The sequence below is a fragment of the Nelumbo lutea genome, chromosome 5 (genome assembly GCF_056320005.1).
Source record: "Nelumbo lutea isolate HS-2025 chromosome 5, American lotus-T2T, whole genome shotgun sequence".
NCBI lineage: Eukaryota > Viridiplantae > Streptophyta > Magnoliopsida > Proteales > Nelumbonaceae > Nelumbo > Nelumbo lutea.
Window position 1 is genome coordinate 20,079,311 of NC_142688.1, and position 19,511 is coordinate 20,098,821.

The 19,511-nt window shown below is 40.2% G+C and overlaps 1 protein-coding gene across 2 annotated transcripts; it reads left to right on the top strand.

The window, feature by feature from the left end:
• Window positions 1-4,014: 4,014 nt before the first annotated feature.
• LOC148850823 (bifunctional nuclease 2-like) lies at window positions 4,015-11,631 on the top strand. 2 transcript variants are annotated; one of them, XM_088944501.1, is made up of 11 exons: window positions 4,015-4,499; window positions 5,068-5,424; window positions 5,828-5,998; window positions 6,145-6,194; window positions 6,324-6,380; window positions 6,512-6,577; window positions 6,691-6,765; window positions 10,324-10,442; window positions 10,918-11,009; window positions 11,155-11,213; window positions 11,320-11,631. In XM_088944501.1, the coding sequence occupies exons 2-10, from the start codon at window positions 5,124-5,126 to the stop codon at window positions 11,208-11,210; spliced, it is 987 nt and encodes a 328-aa protein (XP_088800627.1). In that variant the 5' UTR covers window positions 4,015-4,499; window positions 5,068-5,123; the 3' UTR covers window positions 11,211-11,213; window positions 11,320-11,631. The 2 variants fall into 2 exon arrangements, with proteins under 2 accessions (XP_088800627.1, XP_088800628.1); XM_088944502.1 differs by having other exon boundaries at window positions 4,058-4,499; window positions 5,092-5,424.
• The last annotated feature ends 7,880 nt before the right edge of the window (window positions 11,632-19,511 follow it).

Consider the following 19,511-nt stretch of genomic DNA (forward strand, 5'->3'; position numbering starts at 1 on the left):
ACTTGTCATAAGCCGTAAGTGCTCTTAGAAGTAGGGGTGTCAATGGATTTGGTCCAATGTGAGTCTATTACAAATGGACCGGGTCCAATCCAATGAATATTTTGGACTGGTCTAATATAATGTTTGGACTGTTCAAACTTTAAATTTGTTTTAATTTAGATTAATTCAAACCCAAACCTCGTCCATTGACACCTATATTCTTATCTTTTATCAATGTTAGTTATTATCTAAATCCAACCCAGTCCAATATAAATTCATTATGGATGGACTAGGTCCAATCTAATTCAATAAATACTTTAGACCAAACCTGGAATGGTTCAATTCAATGTTTTGTTGGTCCGTCCAATTCATCCAAATTAATTTTGGTTTGGATGGATTCAATCCAAAACCGGTCCATTGACACCCTTACTAAGAAGCATTCACACAAAATTTGGATGTCAGCCGGATTCTTTGGAGGAGTCTTTAGGAGCATGTACATGCATGATTCAAATTTAATTAGGTTCATGCATGTACAATGCTTCTATATCCCCTCCAAAGAATCTGGTTGACACCCAAAAATCTGTTTTATGGATGAGAGATGAGTGAATACAAAGCAATTACTTGTCAACATTCCACTATGTCATATGTCGAGCGGATTTGATGTAGCTGACAAGAAGACTACCAACACTTACTAGATATTATGTAAATTCTAAACACCTCCTTCCAATCAACCTATCTCCCCTGTGACGAACCTTTTAGCTTGTCTTTTCTTCCCTCCCTTCCAGATTGACCATTCACCACTCCCTCCCGCCCCCAGCCCCACCCAAGAAAGAAAGCTGGCTTTTGCGTTGTCTAAGGAGCAACCACCCTTGCTATATGGCCAAGGATAAATGGTTCCAACAGGAGGCCTCCTTAAAGCATACTAGTAAATCAGTAATTGGTATAATAATAGAGATCTAACCAAGGTTCGATACAGGCCGTATCGGTGTTTTTTTTTTTTATGTTTCACTTATTTTAGATTGATTTAGAGAGGCCGATTTAAGGTTTGATTATTCTCTGAACCAGTGGTTAATCCCTAGGAGCATATCGAAAAATCATTGGCATGATACATATTAAATAATAGGGGTCAATAATACTTTAAACCTTGTATCTAACAACGGGTTTCTTAAGATAATGTTTGCATCCTTCTTGACTAATCTGTTACCCGACTTCACCTATGATCTAAGACTGATCTGTTACCTGCCTTCATCTCGTCACTTATGACCTACTTCATTTCAGTTTAAGTCAATATTATTATTATTTTTAGTTTTATTGATAATGAATGACCTGTTGGATTCCTTCTCTTGTCCTCATTTCTCAGCCACATCATGTTTCCAACCTCAATATGCAAGTGATCTTTTCATCAAGAATCAAGATTAATATGGGCCTTGCCTTAAGGCGCTGTAATTAACACAAGTATCTTTTACATGTGGCCAAAACTTCAATATGCAAATGCAAGTGAACTTTTACACGTGTACAAGAAAGGCGCCGTAATTACAAAGCCACCACCATGTAAGAAAACATTAACATTATTAATTTGGACATTTTCAGAAGCGTGCAGTCATGAGAGTAGATATCTAATACCACCGGGGACAATATGATTAGCATTCCTCATTAATATTTTATATTGTGGGTTGTACCCATGGTTTTAATTTATATTTTAATTAATACTTTTGTTGAGGTTATATACTCGCAACCTGTTTCAAATATACACGTCTGTGTTAAATATTTCTATTTTATGATGGATACTATCTTTAATATTTTAATTAAGATTCCATTGAAGTTTCTATAAATAGTGTTAGTGTGGAGGGTGACTTGACGACCCTTTGCCGTAGCACCTCTCCTACTTAAAAATACAATACAGAAAATTGTAGAAAAGGTTACTAAAACTTAGGCCATGTTTGGCAAGTCTTTTCACATGAGTTTTGGGCTGTTTAGAAACTCGAAAGTCTAAATTTTAGGTTTTTTCTTTTGGTAATAAAAAGATTTATTGTGAAAAAACATCAGTTCATAAAAGACGCCAGCAGCCCAAATTTGAGTTTTTTTTCAAGAAGCTTCAAATGAAGTTTTTATAAATTTTTACCGCCTTGTCTTGTTCGAACGTGTGGCACGATGCATATGTTTAAGAGAAAATGAGTTATCTTTCAACAAAAAACATTTAAATGTGTTACCAATGATATGTGAAGTCTACCTTGAAAAATGTATGTGGACCCACATATATGTCCATGCATGGACCTGCATGCATGTTCACCAATGACATATGGGGCCCACCTTGTAAAATGTATGTGGATCATACATGCATGTCCATACATAGACCTTATATGGATGTCCACCAATGGTATGTTGGGCCCACTTTATAAGATGTACATGGGCTCCACATACATGTACATGCATAGACCCCATATACATGTCCACTAATGGTATGTGGGGCCTACATTGGAAAATATGTGGGCCCCACATGGATCTTACGTGCATGTTCACCAATGGTATGTCAGGCCCACGTTGTGAAATGTACATAAGCCCCATATACATGTCCACCAATGGTATATGGGGCCAACTTTGAAAAATGTATGTGGACTCCACATACATGTCCACCAATGGTATGTGGGATTCACCTTAGAAAAATGTATGTGAATCCCACTTGTTAAATGAAAGTTTGTTAGTCTACACACAAAGCATTCATATATACATAATATTCATATTTTCATCACATTACCCAACGATCTTCTAACTTTTATTGTCTTTCCTATGATTTATGAAAAATATCTCAACAAAACAATCTTTGGTCTTTCAAGATCTATTTGCAAAAACTCATCTTGTTTTTTAATTATCAAATCTTGTAAAATATCTTCTGGAAAAGACTTGTGAAACATGATTATTGAATATTTATGTTCTTAGTGTCATAGCACAAGCTTCCAATTATTATAGTTAGGCACCACGAATTGAGTTCAAATCAGCCTCTCACAAGATTACTTCCTACAACGTCTCAGCATATATCTATTGGAAATATCTCTTGATGATGATCATCATTTCTGATATTATCATGTGGAGGTGCTCTCAATATACGATAGGTTATGAGACGTGGTGGGGGGCTGATTTGATCTCCAACGGAATAAGTCGTCGGAAGGAAAGGATAAGCTGCCATTTTGGACTTGTGAAATGAGAAGTGAATGCAGCGGTAAAGATATTATTTTTGAATGATTATTTTTGAATGAAAAACAAGGTGGAAAATTTTCTTTGGCTTACACGTGGCAGTAGGCAGGAGCATTTGATATTTCGGTTTTTTTAACTGCCGGCGTGGTTTTCGTGCCCTATGGATATGGCAGGATCGGGGGCCGGGGGGTTAAGACGGTAAGAAAAATCATTTTTTATTTCGTAAAATGTCAGAAATGCCCTTCAACCTATCTCATATACGACGAAATTGGAATGTGTAACGAATGACTAGGTCCACCGCATACGACAAATCAGACGATGTTATCCCATTATCTCTTCTTTTACGTCGGTGACAGGATCGTCTAGGATTGCCATTAGATTGGAACTGGGTGCCGCTCTTTAATCTACAGGAGCAGACATTAGGTGGCCCACTATATAAATGAAATTGTCCTTTTATTTTTTTGATTGAGGGAGTTGATGGATGTCTTTCGGTGAAGACCTGGGAATTAAACCTGAAACTAGAGACTTGTAACCAAAATAATACATCGGAATGGATGGCCTGGATTGGCAACCATATTGCCCTCCACCGCTCAAGAGTCAAGACTTGGTTCCTTCCAATAGACCATGCCGTCCATCTAGTTTAAATGATCAACGGTCTAAATTCATTAGGTTTCCTGGGAACACACATTTTTGCTGGAGAGCGTTCAACGATCAGACACGACTTCGTTAACGTTCTCTTGAGAAGCTGACCTGTACCCAACTCTCACTGTGGGACTTTGGACATGTGACACGTCATCCATCATTCATCCATATTACGAAAGGACACAATTGTAATTGCCACTTGGGCACTTGGTTGAAAAAAGTTTACACTCGTTACCTTCCTATTGACATATCCTCATCCACTTCTAAAATTCTTCATTTGATCCTCTTTTCTCGATTGATTTAAAGCGAGGGAGCTCTATGCCTTCTTCCACTCGAAGTTTCGTGTTAGCTAGCGATTCCGTCATCTTCTTGCAAAGAGATCGGCATCATACTAGGGTTTCGCTAGCGTCGGTTGGCTTGCCTACACAAAGATCTGCTTGATTTAAGGCGAAATAACAAAAAAAAAAAAAAGAAGAAAAAGGAAAAAAAGAAAAACATATTATTTGATCGATCGATCACATGGCGATCTCGGTCAGGGTTTAATTTTGCTCGAAATCGAACTTGAGTTGCAGGAATTCCTGCTTTCCCGAGAATCTGCGGTTCAGCCTCCTGTTTTATTTGCGGTCGCTGAGAAACAGCTCCAGATTCTAAATTTCGGTAGATTGAGAGATTAGAGAAGTTATCAGGTAGTGGGATTTCATGTGTTTGTTGCTCTTCTATAATGATTGCTCTCGAAACAGTTATGAACTAAGCAGAAAGTTACGTTTTTTACTCTTTTTTTGCGCCTTTTTTTTCTGGAATCCGTTATAAATTTCAGCGGTAATTGGTTCAGAATTCTGCTTAAATAATCTTCTTTCCCTGTTTTCTTTGCATTCTTTGATGTTAAAAGTGTTGTGGACATCTATTAGTTGTAACGTTTCTTGTTTCTTCAATTCAAATGTCAGTCTTCTGTCGATAATTTCAAAAATTCTTTAAGATGCCGTACTGGGCAATGTGGTTTTTTGAAATATCTGTCGTTGTTTACAAATAGTCAAACAGTCGGTAGCTTCCATACGGTAAGACGGTATTACTATAACAGTTGAACTGTGTTTTGTTGAGAAAGTTATAGACCTTGCTACTATCATTGATCAATTGTTCACTCTCGTATAAGATTTCCTGTTTTTTCTTTTTTTTCTTTTTTTTTAATCTCGTTATTGTAATGGAGTGTGTGTTTTCAACCGAATATATCGTTTTCTGAATGAATTTATTGGTCAGCGCCCTCTCGTGGAAGACTTGCAGATTTCTATTATTGATATCTTGAAGGAGGTGTGATGGGAACTTTTCAAGGATCTGTTATTTGCCCCACAGTCCGTGCAAAGCAGGCTGGAGTATATACTCTTCCAGGAAATGGGCCTCTTATGACAGCTAAGATTCTCAGAAGCAAGTTATGGGGATCTAAAAGGAGATGCCGAAGTAGGATTAATGTGGAAGCTCTCTCTCATCCAGCCCTATTGCAAAAATCCAGGACAATACACTGTAGCTTCCGTTCATCATCAAATGATAATGGTAGCATGGCAGAGAACTTCAATGAGAATGATGAAGATTATGTGAATTCCAGTGTAGTTGAAGCCGGTATGCTTAAAAAAAATCAACCTATATTTTCTTTATTACATAATCCCTTTAAATCACTGTAATCTCTTTTCCTCATGAAAGACTTTGTGCATGCCTCTGGTCTAGCATGTAGCTATTTATTTGAATTTCTTGCTACTTATTATTCGTTGCTTTCATCCCTTTTTCATGTAGTTTATTGTTATTGAATAACATTGAAGAATTGATCCACATATCATGCTATTTTGCATTATGGCTTTTCTACCTTTCAAGTTCAAATACCAATAGTTTTGTTTGATTGCCTACATCAAACTTCTAAGTTGCTACTGATCTGCATAACTTGCAACAATGGCCTTTGGTATTTTCCTAAATTTCCGATACTTGGCCCGCCTTAAACTGATCAGTTTCTCCTCTTATCTTTATGTAGTTGAGGTAAAAAGTAGCTCAGATGGTTTCATGATAAAAATGAGAGATGGTAGGCATTTAAGATGTGTTCACAACAACCCTCAAGGTGGACATCTACCTGATTATGCTCCACATCCTGCTATTGTACTGAAGATGGAGGATGGAAGTGGTCTTCTTCTTCCCATAATTGTCTGTAAGTACATATGTTCAAAACATCTTGAAAGAATCTACATTATATATTATCGACTGAAAAATATACAACTTATAGTCAAACTCTGTTTTCTTAACATTTCATACTTTTCAGTTTTCTCATCATTGATTGTTTCTGTCTGTCTGCAGTGGAGATGCCAAGCATCTTGCTCATGGCTGCAGTTCGTAATGTTCCAATGGTATGTTATTAATTTTCTAGTTATTCTTTTCTTTTTCTCCTTGGTTATTAATCTATCAGTATTAGGATTTAGGATCTTCCTTCCTATGCCTTTGTTAAAAGAAATTTGAGCTTGGTAACTCTGCATCAGGCTAGGCCTACTCTATATCAAGTAATGAAGGAGATGACTGAGACAATGGGATATGAGGTATTATCATGATGCATTCTCCCACTCATTTTCCCACATTGACAAAGCTGGGATATCTGTATATCCTCTTATTTATTTTTTATAGGTACATTATTTAACATTTCCTTTGTGATATGTTATTCTATATGCAGGTAAAACTTGTCCGAGTAACCAAAAGAGTAAATGAGGCATATTTTGCTCAGCTATACATTACAAAGGTTATTCCTACATGCTACATCATCTCCCTGCTTTGTATATGTTATATAGGTATAGATGGACATTTAAAATACAGTAGTCAGTTTTACTGATGATACTTTGGATGCATCTGCAGATAGACGATGGAACACAAAGAGTTAGTTTTGATCTCAGGCCTTCAGATGCCATTAACATTGCAGTACGATGTAAGGTATTTTTTTTGACATCTTGATATATGCATATTATCTTTCCCCATGCAAATCAGCAAATGGTTTGTTTGATACATCTTCTTACAAGAGGCATTTAGATATATTGCTGTATTATGTAAACGCTAGCTTATGGAAGCCTTACCTGTATGAAATTGGGCTTCTAGTACGTTTTTTTGGCCAACTGGCATGTAAGTTTTGAAAGGAAAGGATCACTTATTTTTGTATGCTTTCACAGAACATTACATACAGTAGAACTTCATACCAAATTACCCAATTCTAAACATTCAAGAGTTTTATACAGATTCGGCAACTTAAGTAGGGGAGAGATGAAATGCTCCATGTCAAATGACCACAACCCCCTCAGAAGACCCAAATCTCATTATTGACGGACACCTTATCAAGAAAATGACACAACCCCCTCAAAACATGTCAAATGTAGAAGATATTGGTGATTGGTCTCATTGGATAGATGACCCAATTACCTATCTAAGGGCACCTAAATCATGCAAAACTGACAAGATTTGGCCCAAGAAAATAAGATGAAAGGAAAAATGGTGTGATTGTGTCTTCAACTTTTCAAAATTTCAAAAACTCTCTAATCAGACTTTATAAACTAATTTGACCCTTTAAGATGATTGACCATACTCCTAAGACACTAACAAACTAGAAAATAAATTTTAAAAGACTATAAAGTACTAAAATCTAGAACACCCAAAAGTTACAACATTGCCATTGGATGAGTAATCAGGAGAAAGTTGGTTTCTTTTTCTTTGGATTCTTTCCCTTCTTCAAAAATCAAATTTGTTCAAATCAACATGTAAATAAAGAGATTGTTCTGAGACTTGTATTGAGTGTCAAGTGAGTAATAACCAACTGGAATTTGAAAAGGAACAAACAAATATAGAATTCGGGCAAAGATAATAAAGGAGAATGAGGAGTTAGAAGCATAGTTTACTAATTGGCTGAGTCAGCCAGCTTGACTTAAGATACCCAAGGGTATAGTTGTCAAGGCAACAAGATGCCCTTGGAGGTTCGCCTTGCCTAATCGCCAAGTAGTTTTGTACTGTGTGTTATAAAATATGTTGGAATATGTTGATTTTCTATACTTACATGAAGTTTATACCTTTCTTATGAAAATTATGGATAATTATTTAGGAAATATGGTTATTGGAACCTAGGGAACTACCTTACGATAAATGTTTTTTACTTAAAAATAATTCATTGCCTAGGCGACTAGGCAACAAGGTGCCCCCTGTTGCCTAGCCTTGCCTTGGCACCTTGAAAGCTATGCCCAAGGGTGGGGTCAATGTGGAAGCTGTGGTCTCAAATAAAGGATCCTCGGCCATGTCACAATTTTAGAGCCTAAAAGCTTTTAGAGTTTATGGTTGGATGACATTGTTTTCATTTTTATATCTTTATGCTTGCATAATGATGGATTGTAAATCCAAATGTAGGTTATTATGAATCTGCTGCCAATAATACACCAAGAATAGATGCACAAAATTTAAATCATTATTAATTACTTGATTTTTTCTTAGAAAAGAAACATTAGAAACTTCTAAAGCATCCAATGCAGTTTTTGTGTTTTGAAATCATATATACAGGAGGTTGTTGAAGGAATTTGACTCAGAGTCAATCAATTGACTTGGGGAGGGTTGGAGTCACTTGAGTCAATCTCAATCGGACTAAATAATGAATATTTTGAATCATCAGAATGACTTGACTTCCCATACTTGGGAGTGGAGTTAACTTGGGACTCAGCAAGCTGTATAGGAAGAATGATTTTGATGACAACTATTAGATGGTGGATTGTTTTCTGGTCCGTATCAGAATGAATGAAGAGAACAAGTGGGAAAAGTAAATGCTTTTGAAGGGAAGGGAAATAAATTCTATATCTATTGTTCCATGGATTGGTAAGATGGATCCTTTTGCTGGTTGTGAGAAACTGGAAATTAGAATGTCAGCTAAGGCATTTCTAACTCAAAGAAAAGTTAGAGAGCCTTTTTTTGTTTTTGTCTTATTTCTTTTAATGCTGTCATTCTCCGGGGGCAGGAGTATGACAAATTAACAGCGCTCTATTGGATCTAGGATGATTTACTCAACAGAGTGTTAGAATCATTTAATTTACCGTGCTAGATGCAACCTTTGGAATTTTGTTATATAATTGGCTCTGGAGACTCCAACCATCACTTAAGTTACTGAACAGAATGGCGGAACAAAATTCACGTAGCCAACTCCATGTAATTGGGACAAAGCTTGAATGATGATGATGATGATTGAACTCATAAAAGTATGGATTTCCACATTTATTTGAGCTTATCAAGGGAAATTGACAATTAATTTGACCAGCCTTATATTAACCCAATATTCTAGAGAAATTGTCAGACCTAGGATGATTTAGTTGAAAAAGCACCAGTGTTTAAATAATGTTACATCCACAATAAATTCAGTATTTCAAAAGGAGCATGAAGGCTTACAGACAAGGTTCAATTTGTTGAGCTCATGATCTGACTAGTTATATTTTGATAAATTAACCTTGAATTTAATCTTGAATGGATAATTACTATATTAAGGGTTGCAGATACAATACTTACTCTTTAAATAGTTTGGCCTATGTAGGACTTGAAAATACAAGGCTATAGCATTTCGGTTAATTACATGATACTCTACAATTGAGCCAAAAAACTTTTTGATATATACTATTTCTTTCAGAATTTAGGTATTAAGATTTTTTTTTGGTCAAAAGCAGTTCACTTTGTTCTTGCATGTGCCTCACCTTACGAATGCATCACATTTCACTTTTACTGCACTCAACAAAATACAATGGACAAGGTTCATGACATCACTAGGTCGTATGCTAGTAGGGTTGACTGTTGTAACTTGTAAGGTGGGATTATATGAAGGCCATTCCACCATGGATTTTCTAGCTCATTCATATGACTCTTACATGCCCTCAGTTTTACCCATTTTTGGTCAATGAGTGGTCAGTTAAATACATATCTGCTGTATGGTACCCATGACTACTTCCACTAATACCATTTTCGACATATAACTAAGAAGGTTTGCTCTTATTTGACGCTGCTTCTTTCAGGAAATACAAGTCTCTGAAGATATTTATTTAATGCTATGGAATTTGATGGGGTTTTATTAGGTAGCTAAAATAAGCTATAAGGGGATCTTAAATTGGCCTATGAGAGAGTAGATCAAGTTTTGAATAATAAATGTATAAATAAATAAGGTATTATTATTCTTTTTAGATCTCTTGGTGTATATCCTTGTTCTTGGTGATTCTATTATTCTATATCTTGTTTTGATTAGTTCTTCTCTTCTTCATTTCAATATCCTATTATTAGAGTATAACTATATGTGGCTCATATTATGTCCACCTGAAATAATATACTTGAGCAAGTAGATGAATCTCTCTCTGTATCACTGTTGTGCTCCCCCACTACTGTCCCCTCTGACAGTAGTGCAGTTTCTCTTTGTTCTTTCTGTTTTTCTTAAGGTACTAGAGCTTGAATGTAGAGGTCGTTGAGGCTGATTTTTCCAATCTCATGCAGGTACCAATTCAAGTTAACAAATATTTGGCATACAATGACGGAATGAGAGTTGTTGAACCTGCAAAGATAGTGTCTCAACCTCCTCTTTCAGATGGCCTTTTGTTTACGAATCTGGACAGGTACCATCAGAACTAACAGTAGAACCCAGAGCATTGTTTTCCTACATATTTATATGTACATGAATGTGTAGTTTATGTATGAATATATGCCTAGTATATTTATGAAGAAGCTCTTCAACTAAGAAGCGTACATGACCAGTGCATGTCATTTGGACCATGCCATCAACTGGTCGCCAGAACAGTTAACCACCTCAACTGTTCATGAAAATGGTTGACTTGGTTGAGAAGTGGGTAGACCAGATGTCAACTATTTGAATCTAATGGATGAATTTGTCTATCTTTTTTAGCTATTCACTGATCTTGAGGCACTTAAATTTGGAAGAGTGTCAACTTGAGATTCATGAGCGTACTCTGGCCCTTTAAACTTGGATCGGAAAGTGATTGGGTGCAAAATGCTATCGCACGTAGTAGTTTCTTTCTCACTTATCATGTCATGAAATAACTGAGATACTGACAGAAGTAGCAATGTTTGCAGACCAGATGATCAGCCATGTATTGAAGCCAAAGAATTTGATCTTGTTCGTAACATGCTAATTGCTGCTGTTGAAGAAAGATACAGGGATGCAGGTATCCTTGATTATTGATTTGTGGCATATTCTGGTTTCAGTATAGAATCTCCTCTAATTTTTTTTTTTTAAATTGTTGATTTTTTTATCTGTGTTTCTGTTGAATTTCAATTTTTGAGCTTGTGAGATTTTCCTGTTTACAACAGCTCGGTGGAGGGATAAACTCACCCAACTCCGTTCCCAGAAAAGGAACTGGACATAACAGGTACTTGTTGATCTGCGGGCTGTGGCGAGTTTTTTCTGCTTCTCCGCTTACGATCTGGCATGAATAAATTGTGTACTCACAAGAAGTTACTTTTTGTTTCTTTCAGTGGTCTTGTGCAGAAAATTTGTATATAGAAGTTGATGTTCCAGGAAGAAAGTCAGTCGGTATATATTTCTCTACATCTGGGTACCTCCTCAGTATGTGAATATTTGTATAGATGGATAGATGTTCCCTAGTAGAGGTCCGCACGTGGACAACCGTGTGTTTTCTATATTCAGTATCTTATCATTCTCTACGATCGGTCGATCAGATCTGTCGTAGGCCGTGTATGTAGTAAGGTTGTGAATAAATATGTAGATGGATGAAAGCAATACTGCTAATTTTTTTGGAGAATATGGCATGCGCATGCATTCTGCCCTCTTTTCTTGTCTTGCTTGTAATCCCTGCCTCTAATATTTCAAGCGTTTCACTGTAAAAGGGAATTATTAGAGGCATAGAGTTATGTTAATTGAAAGCCTTGGGCCATAGAGTTCGGCTTCAGTGAGGGCAAAGCCCGTCCGACCAGCCTTTGAAGCAGTGTTTTCAATGTGTTATTGACCCGGCCAGTTGAACCGTCACCTGGTCGAGATTTTGGGTCTGATTAAGTCAAGACTCATCATATGGTAAAAAATCGTTGATTTGGTCAAGAACTGTTTGACCTGATTGGTTCAATCATTGATCCCTTTGAACCGGTTATTGGGTCATGGGTTGCACATTCAATGTAAATTTTTGGAGGTCATAATTTTGCACTTCAATGTTTAATTAGAGTGATTTTTTTGGGCACTTTTTTGAGATCTATCCGTTCTAAGGTGTCGATAGCACCTTGTCCTGCTATTTTTGCAAAATAAAAACTTTCTTTTGGTTTCAAAGTTTTTAATTTTTTATTTATAAATAAAAAAATATAAATAACATATCTAAAACATATTGATACATTAATAATATATATATATATATATATATATATATATATATATATATATATATACTTGAGGCATCTGGGTTGGTTTTTAAAGCATTGCTTTACAGCCTTGTATTGAAAATATCTTTTTGTTTATGTGATTTATTTTATGGGAAGATATTTCTAATGTGAGGTTGCAAGGGCGGTTGGAACAATGTGGACACGGACTTGCCCTGACGAAGCCAACCTCTGAGCCATAGTGGTTGATCACCAATGTTCTAAATAAGCTACATGGAATGGCTTCACATTATAGCTCGTGTTTGGAGCAGCAATAGCTTTTTGGATTTTCACCGTGTACTGCTTTTGAGGATTTTGTACGGGGGCTTAGCTCGTAATGCCAGAATGTCACGGGGCTAGTCGACGGGGCCCCATGCGGTGTTCGATTGGGGTCGAGAAAGCCTATAAAAGTAAGCAACAACACACAAAAGGAAACAGGAGTGCATACAAATTAGACAAAAGCCACTTGTATTGCATTAATCAGTGGTAAACACAAGCACACAGTATAGTGTCGAGAGGATCTCGTGCTTAACCTTTACACGCTTATGAGCTCACTCGACTACCTACCTCCCCTCAAAGAGTACGTTAAGCTTTTGGAGGAGTGACAGAATAATACATCAAAATACTGTACATGCATACTACTATTTACATAATTGACATTGGCATACCTCCCTTATAAAAAGAGTACAAGGACCCAACCTAAAACACTTGGATGGCGTGCTGATAGCGCTGATGGTGGCTAAACCATCACAGTCTCCCCCACTCAATTCAATTTTCGTCCTCGAAGATTCTTCCTCAGGTACTCGTCCAGCTTCTCCGCGAACGGAAGGAGGTCTTCTGCTAGCTCCCAGGTGTCTTCTTCTGCAGTCCCTTCCACTTCACCAGGTACTCCCATTCTGATGTTTGGGAGGATTGGGACAACCTATGGTCGAGGATGGAGTCAAGGGATCGGTTCTTGGGTGGTTGGTAGGATGGGTGTGGGCGTTGACTTTGGTTTCGGGAGGTGTCTTGGCTGTCGGCATGGTAGGGTTTGATTTGGCTTACGTGAAAGACAGGGTGTACTTTTAGCCAGGGGGGTAATTTGAGTCTATAGGTTAAAGTTCCTACTTTGGTTATTATTTTGCAGGGTCCCTCATATTTTCTCACCAGCCCGGGGTGTACTCTTCGAAAGAACCTAAGGCAATGGGTATGGAGTTTTACTAAGGCCAGTTCACCTATTTGGAAGTTCTTGGGTCGTCTACCCAAATCGGCCCATTTCTTCATTCTTCTGAAGGCTTTCTCTAGGGAGGCTCGAGTGATGTCAATGCATTCTTTCCATTCCCTGATGAAAGTGAAGGCTCGAGGGCTTCTTCCTTGATGGTCGTTGGCGATGCTATGCGGACATCTTGGTAGTTGGCCAGTGATGACTTCAAAATGACTTTGATTGGTGAAGGAGCTCTTTTGTGAGTTGACGGAGAATTGTGCGATGTCCAGCAATCGAACCCAATTCTTCTGTGTAGTTGATACAAAATGGTGGAGGTACTCTTCAAGGAGGGAGTTCATTCTCTCTGTCTGCCCATCTGACTCTGGGTGGCTGATGCTGGAGAAGTTCAAGTTCGAACCAAGAAGCTTGAATAGTTCTGTCCATAAAGCACTAGTGAATCGGGGATCTCGATCACTAACAATGTTCTATGGGACTCCCTAATATTTCACCACGTGCTTGAAGAAAAGGTAGGCCGTGTCTTCAGTTGAAAGGTGCCTTGGTGCTGGGGTGAAAGTGGCATACTTGGAAAATCTATCAACGACAACAATGATGGATGTATAGTCTCCCACTTTAGGAAGACCGCTGATGAAGTCCATGGAAACACTCTCCCAAGGTTGTGAGGGAGTTGGAAGAGGTTGCAAGAGTCCAAGAGGCTTGGCACGTTCAAGCTTGTCTTGCTGGCAAATCAGGCATGTTCTTGTGTATTCTCGAACGTCTTGCTCCATATGAGGCCAATAGTAGGCATGTTGTAGAAGTGCCAAGGTACGCTGCCACCCAGGGTGTCCTGCCCATAAACTGTCATGACATTCACATAGAAGAGTTTTCCTCAAGTCTTCAACTATCGGTACAAATATCCGCCTTCCCTTTGTCAAAAGAAGGTCTTCTTCAACCCAAAACCGCCTAGTCTTCCCTTCACGTGTCGCTGTCAATAGGCTCTGAGTGATGGGGTCCTTCTGGAGTCCTTCCTTGATGTTCTTAATGATGTCCAGTCTGATCTGGCTTTGTGAGGGACCTTCACTGGTGGATAGTGCTGCAAGCTCGGCCTTCCTGCTAAGTGCATCAGCAACCCTGTTCATCGGCCCTGGCTTGTACTCTAGAGTCATATCAAACTCCGCTAAGAAATCTTGCCATCGAGCTTGCTTAGGGCTCAGCTTCTTCTGTGACTGAAAATAATTAGTAGCTATGTTGTCAGTCTTGACCACAAACTTGGAGCCAAGAAGGTAGTGTCGCCATGTGCGGAGGCAGTGGATGATGGCTGTCATCTCCTTCTCTTGCACTGTGTGCCTCCTCTCTATATCATTCAATTTGCGGCTTTCAAAAGCAATGGGATGTCCTTCTTGCATCAAGACCCCACCAATGGCAAAATCAGAAGCATCTGTGTGTAGCTCATACGGCTTGCTTGGATCAGGCAAGTCGAGGACAGGTTCTACTGAGACAACTCTCTTCAAGTCATCAAAAGCTGTTTGACAACATTCACTCCAGGTCCACGTACTAGTCTTCTTCAGTAAGTTGGTGAGGGCCGTGGCTCGTGTTGAGAATCCAGAGATGAATCTTCGATAGTAGTTCACGAGGCCAAGGAAGGAGCGAAGTTCGGTAACCCTGGTGGGTGGTGCCCAATCTTGAATGGCCTTGACTTTGGCTGGATCCATGCTGATTGTGCCTGCTCGGATTATATGTCCGAGGAAGGCCACCTCTTCTGTGGCAAAAGAACATTTCTTCTTCTTGACAAATAGATTGTTGTCCCGCAAGACCTGGAAAACAGTATGGAGGTGGTCAACATGTTCCTCCAAGTTTCTACTGTAAATTACAATGTCATCAATATACACAACCACAAATTCGTCTAGGTAGGGATGAAATATTCTGTTCATCAATGTACAAAAGGTGGCTGGAGCATTGGTGAGCCCAAAGGGCATGACCCGAAATTCGAAGGACCCATATCGTGTAACACAAGCTGTTTTGTGTTCATCTCCTTTAGCTATGCGCACTTGATAGTACCCCAACCTCAGGTCTAGCTTAGTGAAGTACTTGGCCCTGCCGAGTTGGTCAAAGAGGTCGGCCACCAGAGGTATGGGATATTTGTTCTTGATGGTGAGCTTGTTGAGAGCTCGGTAGTCAATACAGAGCCGAAGAGATCCATCATGCTTCTTTTGAAACGGGATTGGTGCTCCAAAAGGGGCCTTAGAAGGCCGAATCAATCCAGCGTCCAACAACTCATTCAACTGCTTTCGTAGCTCGGCCAGCTCCGGAGGAGACATTCTGTATGGCGGGCGTGCCGGTGGTTTGGTTCCAGGCTCCAACTCAATCTTGTGATCAACTTCTTTCCTTGGGGGAAGCTTTTTCGGCAATGTGGGAGGCATGACATCCTGAAATTCTTCTAGTGCCATAGCAATCGCTAGCGGGATATGCCTGGTTGGTGGGTCAGGTAGGTCGGAGTCCACCAATGTGGCTAGGTAAGTGGCATGTCCTTTCCGCACTCCATCCTTGAGTTGCAATGCTGAGAGCATCTTGGGGGTGGACGTGGTCTCTGGCACAACTGGAATCATGCAAGGAGCCTGATCTTCGAATATGCACACTTTATTGAGGAAATGCATGGGCACTGCCTTTACTTGAGTTAAGAAGTCCATGCCGAGAACAACTTGAAAATCATCCATGGGCATGACTGAGAGGTCTATCATCCCTTCCCAGTCACCAAGTTGCAAGACCACCCCATGAGCTACACCTTGTATGGGTTTGGCGTTAGAGTTCACAGCCTTTAGCCATCCGACTTCCTTGGTAGGTGTAAGTTCTACTCGGGATGCCTCCTCCATAGAGATAAAATTGTGGGTAGCACCTGTATCCACCATGGCTCTTGTGGGCTTGCCATTCAAGCAAATGTCTATATACATCAGTCCCTTCGTCTTGAACTTCGATGCTCCTTGCGGGCTCATCTTCTTCTTTATTGCATTGAGTCTTCGTAGAGCCCCCATTCTTGTCTCCCCTGGTTTCTTCTCCTCCTCGTTATGCTCATCATCACTAAGCTTTGCAAGCAAGGCATTGAGCTTCCCCCGACTAGGACAATCCTTAGTCCAATGTTTTCCCTCACAGATGAAGCATGGTGCCGGAGGTGTTCTCTTCACAAATTGGCCACCCCTGTATCTAGGGTCTCCTTCGGGTCTCCTGTAGAACTTCATAGTGTTGGGTTTACTTGGCCCAGAGTCTCCCTTGGGCGCGTAGTAAGGTTTCCTATCACCTCCAACCTTCCCTATGCCTTGATATGAGTTGGATTTGGTGTCGTCTTTGCTTGGTCGTCTGTTGTCTACCAGTTGTTCAGCAACGACCATGGCTGTGGCGAGGTCCTTCACACCTCGTCTCTGGAGTTCAAGTTCAGCCCATTGTTGTAGGTCGTCCATGAAGTTGAAGAGCAGGTCTTTATCTGACATGTCTGTGATCTTGAGCGATAGTGCGGAGAACTCCTTCACGTACTCATGCAATGAGCCCGTGTGTTTTAGGTTTTTGAGCTTCCGACGAGCTTGGTACTCCATGTTCTTTTGATAGAACTGGCGCTTTATCTCACTCTTGAACACAGACCAGGTATTAATGGAGCATAATCCTCGCTTCGCATCGGCACATCTCCTGCGCCACCATAACATAGCAACATCAGTAAGATACATAACAACAGTACGCACCTTGGCTGCCTCCTCAACAAGTTCGGCGGTGGTGAAATATTGTTCCATTTGCCACAGGAAGTTGTCAAGCTCCCGGGCATCGCGGGTCCTTGCATATGAGGTAGGCTCGCGGACTTTGATCTTTGGAGGGGCTGGAGCAGCAGGTGTGTTGGCTGTATTGGCCATCAGCCTCTTCAGGAGGGTCATTTCGCCCTTCAAGTCTTCGAGTTGGATCTGTAGGCACTTCACCAGGTCTTCTAGGGGGTTGTCAGGCTTGTTGGAGCTATCACCGAACTGGTCCTCCAATCTTTCCACGACCGAGGCCACGGTCTCAAGGTTGAGTTGAAGCTCGTCCACACGGTCACGAGTTTCTCCAACCACTGCTTCACAGCGCATGATGCGCTTGTCCAAGGTCGCAAGCTTGTCAACTGACTTGTCCCGCTTGCTATGCTTTGAGTTGATGCCTTTGTCTTTGGGAGAGCTATCTCTAGGCTCGTCCTCATAATAAACCCGTGAGATCCCTTCTTGGATCTCCTCTTGCGTGTCACGATTCTTCATCGGGCTGGTGTTGTTGCGAGGCACGACAGGGATTCGTTGGGCTTGACAACCGATAGTGTCAACCACGCTCTGATACCAACTATCACGGGGCTAGTCGACGGGGCCCCGTGCGGCACTCGATTGGGGTCGAGAAAGCCTACAAAAGCAAGCAACAACACACAACAGGAAATAGGAGTGCACACAAATTAGACAAAAGCCACTTGTATTGCATTAATCAGTGGTAAGCACAAGCACACAGTACAGTGTCGAGGGGGTCTCGTGCTTAACCTTTACACGCTTATAAGCTCACTCGACGTACCTCCCCTCAAAGAGTACGTTAAGCTTTTGGGGGAGTGACAGAATAATACAACAAAATACTGTACATGCATACTACTATTTACATAATTGCTCTTGGCATACCCCCTTTATAAAAAGAGTACAAGAACCCAACTCAAAACACTTGGATGGCGTGCTGATGGTGGCTGCACCGTCACAAGGCGCATCCTAAAAGCCCTCTCAAATGGACATTTAGTAGGCACATTTCAAATAGCAAAGCTTTCCCAAATAGACGAAGCGGGCAACATTTGTTGTGGCCTTGTGTGGCCTATTGGTGCTACATAGCCCAGTTCACATTGCCAGTGTTCGCGGGAGATCCCATAATAATGCTTGATTCAGGGTTTTAGCCCCGTGCTAAATGCCTAATAACAGTCTAAAACTATGTGAATGAAGTATTATTCTCTCCTCTTTGCGCGGAACGATGTATTGACGTATTTGCTGTCGGCATTCGGCGGGGGTTGATGGGCTTATGTAGTGTTGACTGTTGAGATGATCAAACACATCGAATACGCCAACATTCTACAGCTTTACATGGGGGAATCGGGAGATTGGATCTCTTGCACTATACAAGACAGAAAGAAAGGAGGGGTGTGGAGTCAACACGCGAGACAATGCGATTACTGACAAAAAGAGAGAAAAGAAGGGGGTTAGGATCAGATCTGAATTCTGATATGCAGTACCAGCAAGGGAGTTGGCATTTGTGTCAACGAGACCTCTGAATTCGGATTGGCAAAAGCCAAAAGATATTGGACACTGGAGGCACGATTTCGAACTGGCACGAGGCAACTCAATTCTCATGATATTCTCAGTCCACATTGCCCAACACTGTCCCAACAGGCTATTGGCTTGTTGGGCCAGTATTGAGAGCGTTTGCTGGTAGCAGATCTGAACTGGATTTTGTATTTAGTCTCCCAAGAAAAAACTGGACACTTTTCAGAATTTTAGCCGGGCCTTAATGGTCTGATATGGGCCAAAGCAGTCAAAATTGTAGCCTTACCTGCTATAGGTCTTTGCTGAGCCTTAGGTTCTGTTATGAACCATGATGAGTTGAGCTGAGATAAGCTCTATGGTATTAGCCGTATAGGGCTGGCTTTGATTTTGGGAATGATGGCATGCCAATCGAGGGAATCCATATCTAGTGGATTCTCCAAGTAGCGCAGACAATTCCTCCACATGGTTCCAGGATAAAGGACCCTAATTAGCATAAGGAGGAAACCTATTTCAATTGTAGATAAATAACGAAAAAAAAATCCAACCACTAAACTAGTAATAAGTGACCTAATGCAAGGTAAAAGAGCTAAGAGAAGATTAAAAGGAAATCAGTTCAGTTGAGGAGTTAGAAATGACAAGATAGTTCAATCTTACAGAGGACATGGTCTTTGGTTGACTGGATTGGAAATTTGGAATGGTTCACAACTCTAATGCAAGGTTCAAATGCATGGTGATACGCAGGTAGGGCGTATCGGTGGCCTGTATCGGTATTGTTTTTTATTATTTTTTTATTATTTTTTTCGAATCTGATTCAAAGGGGTCAGTCTACCCCC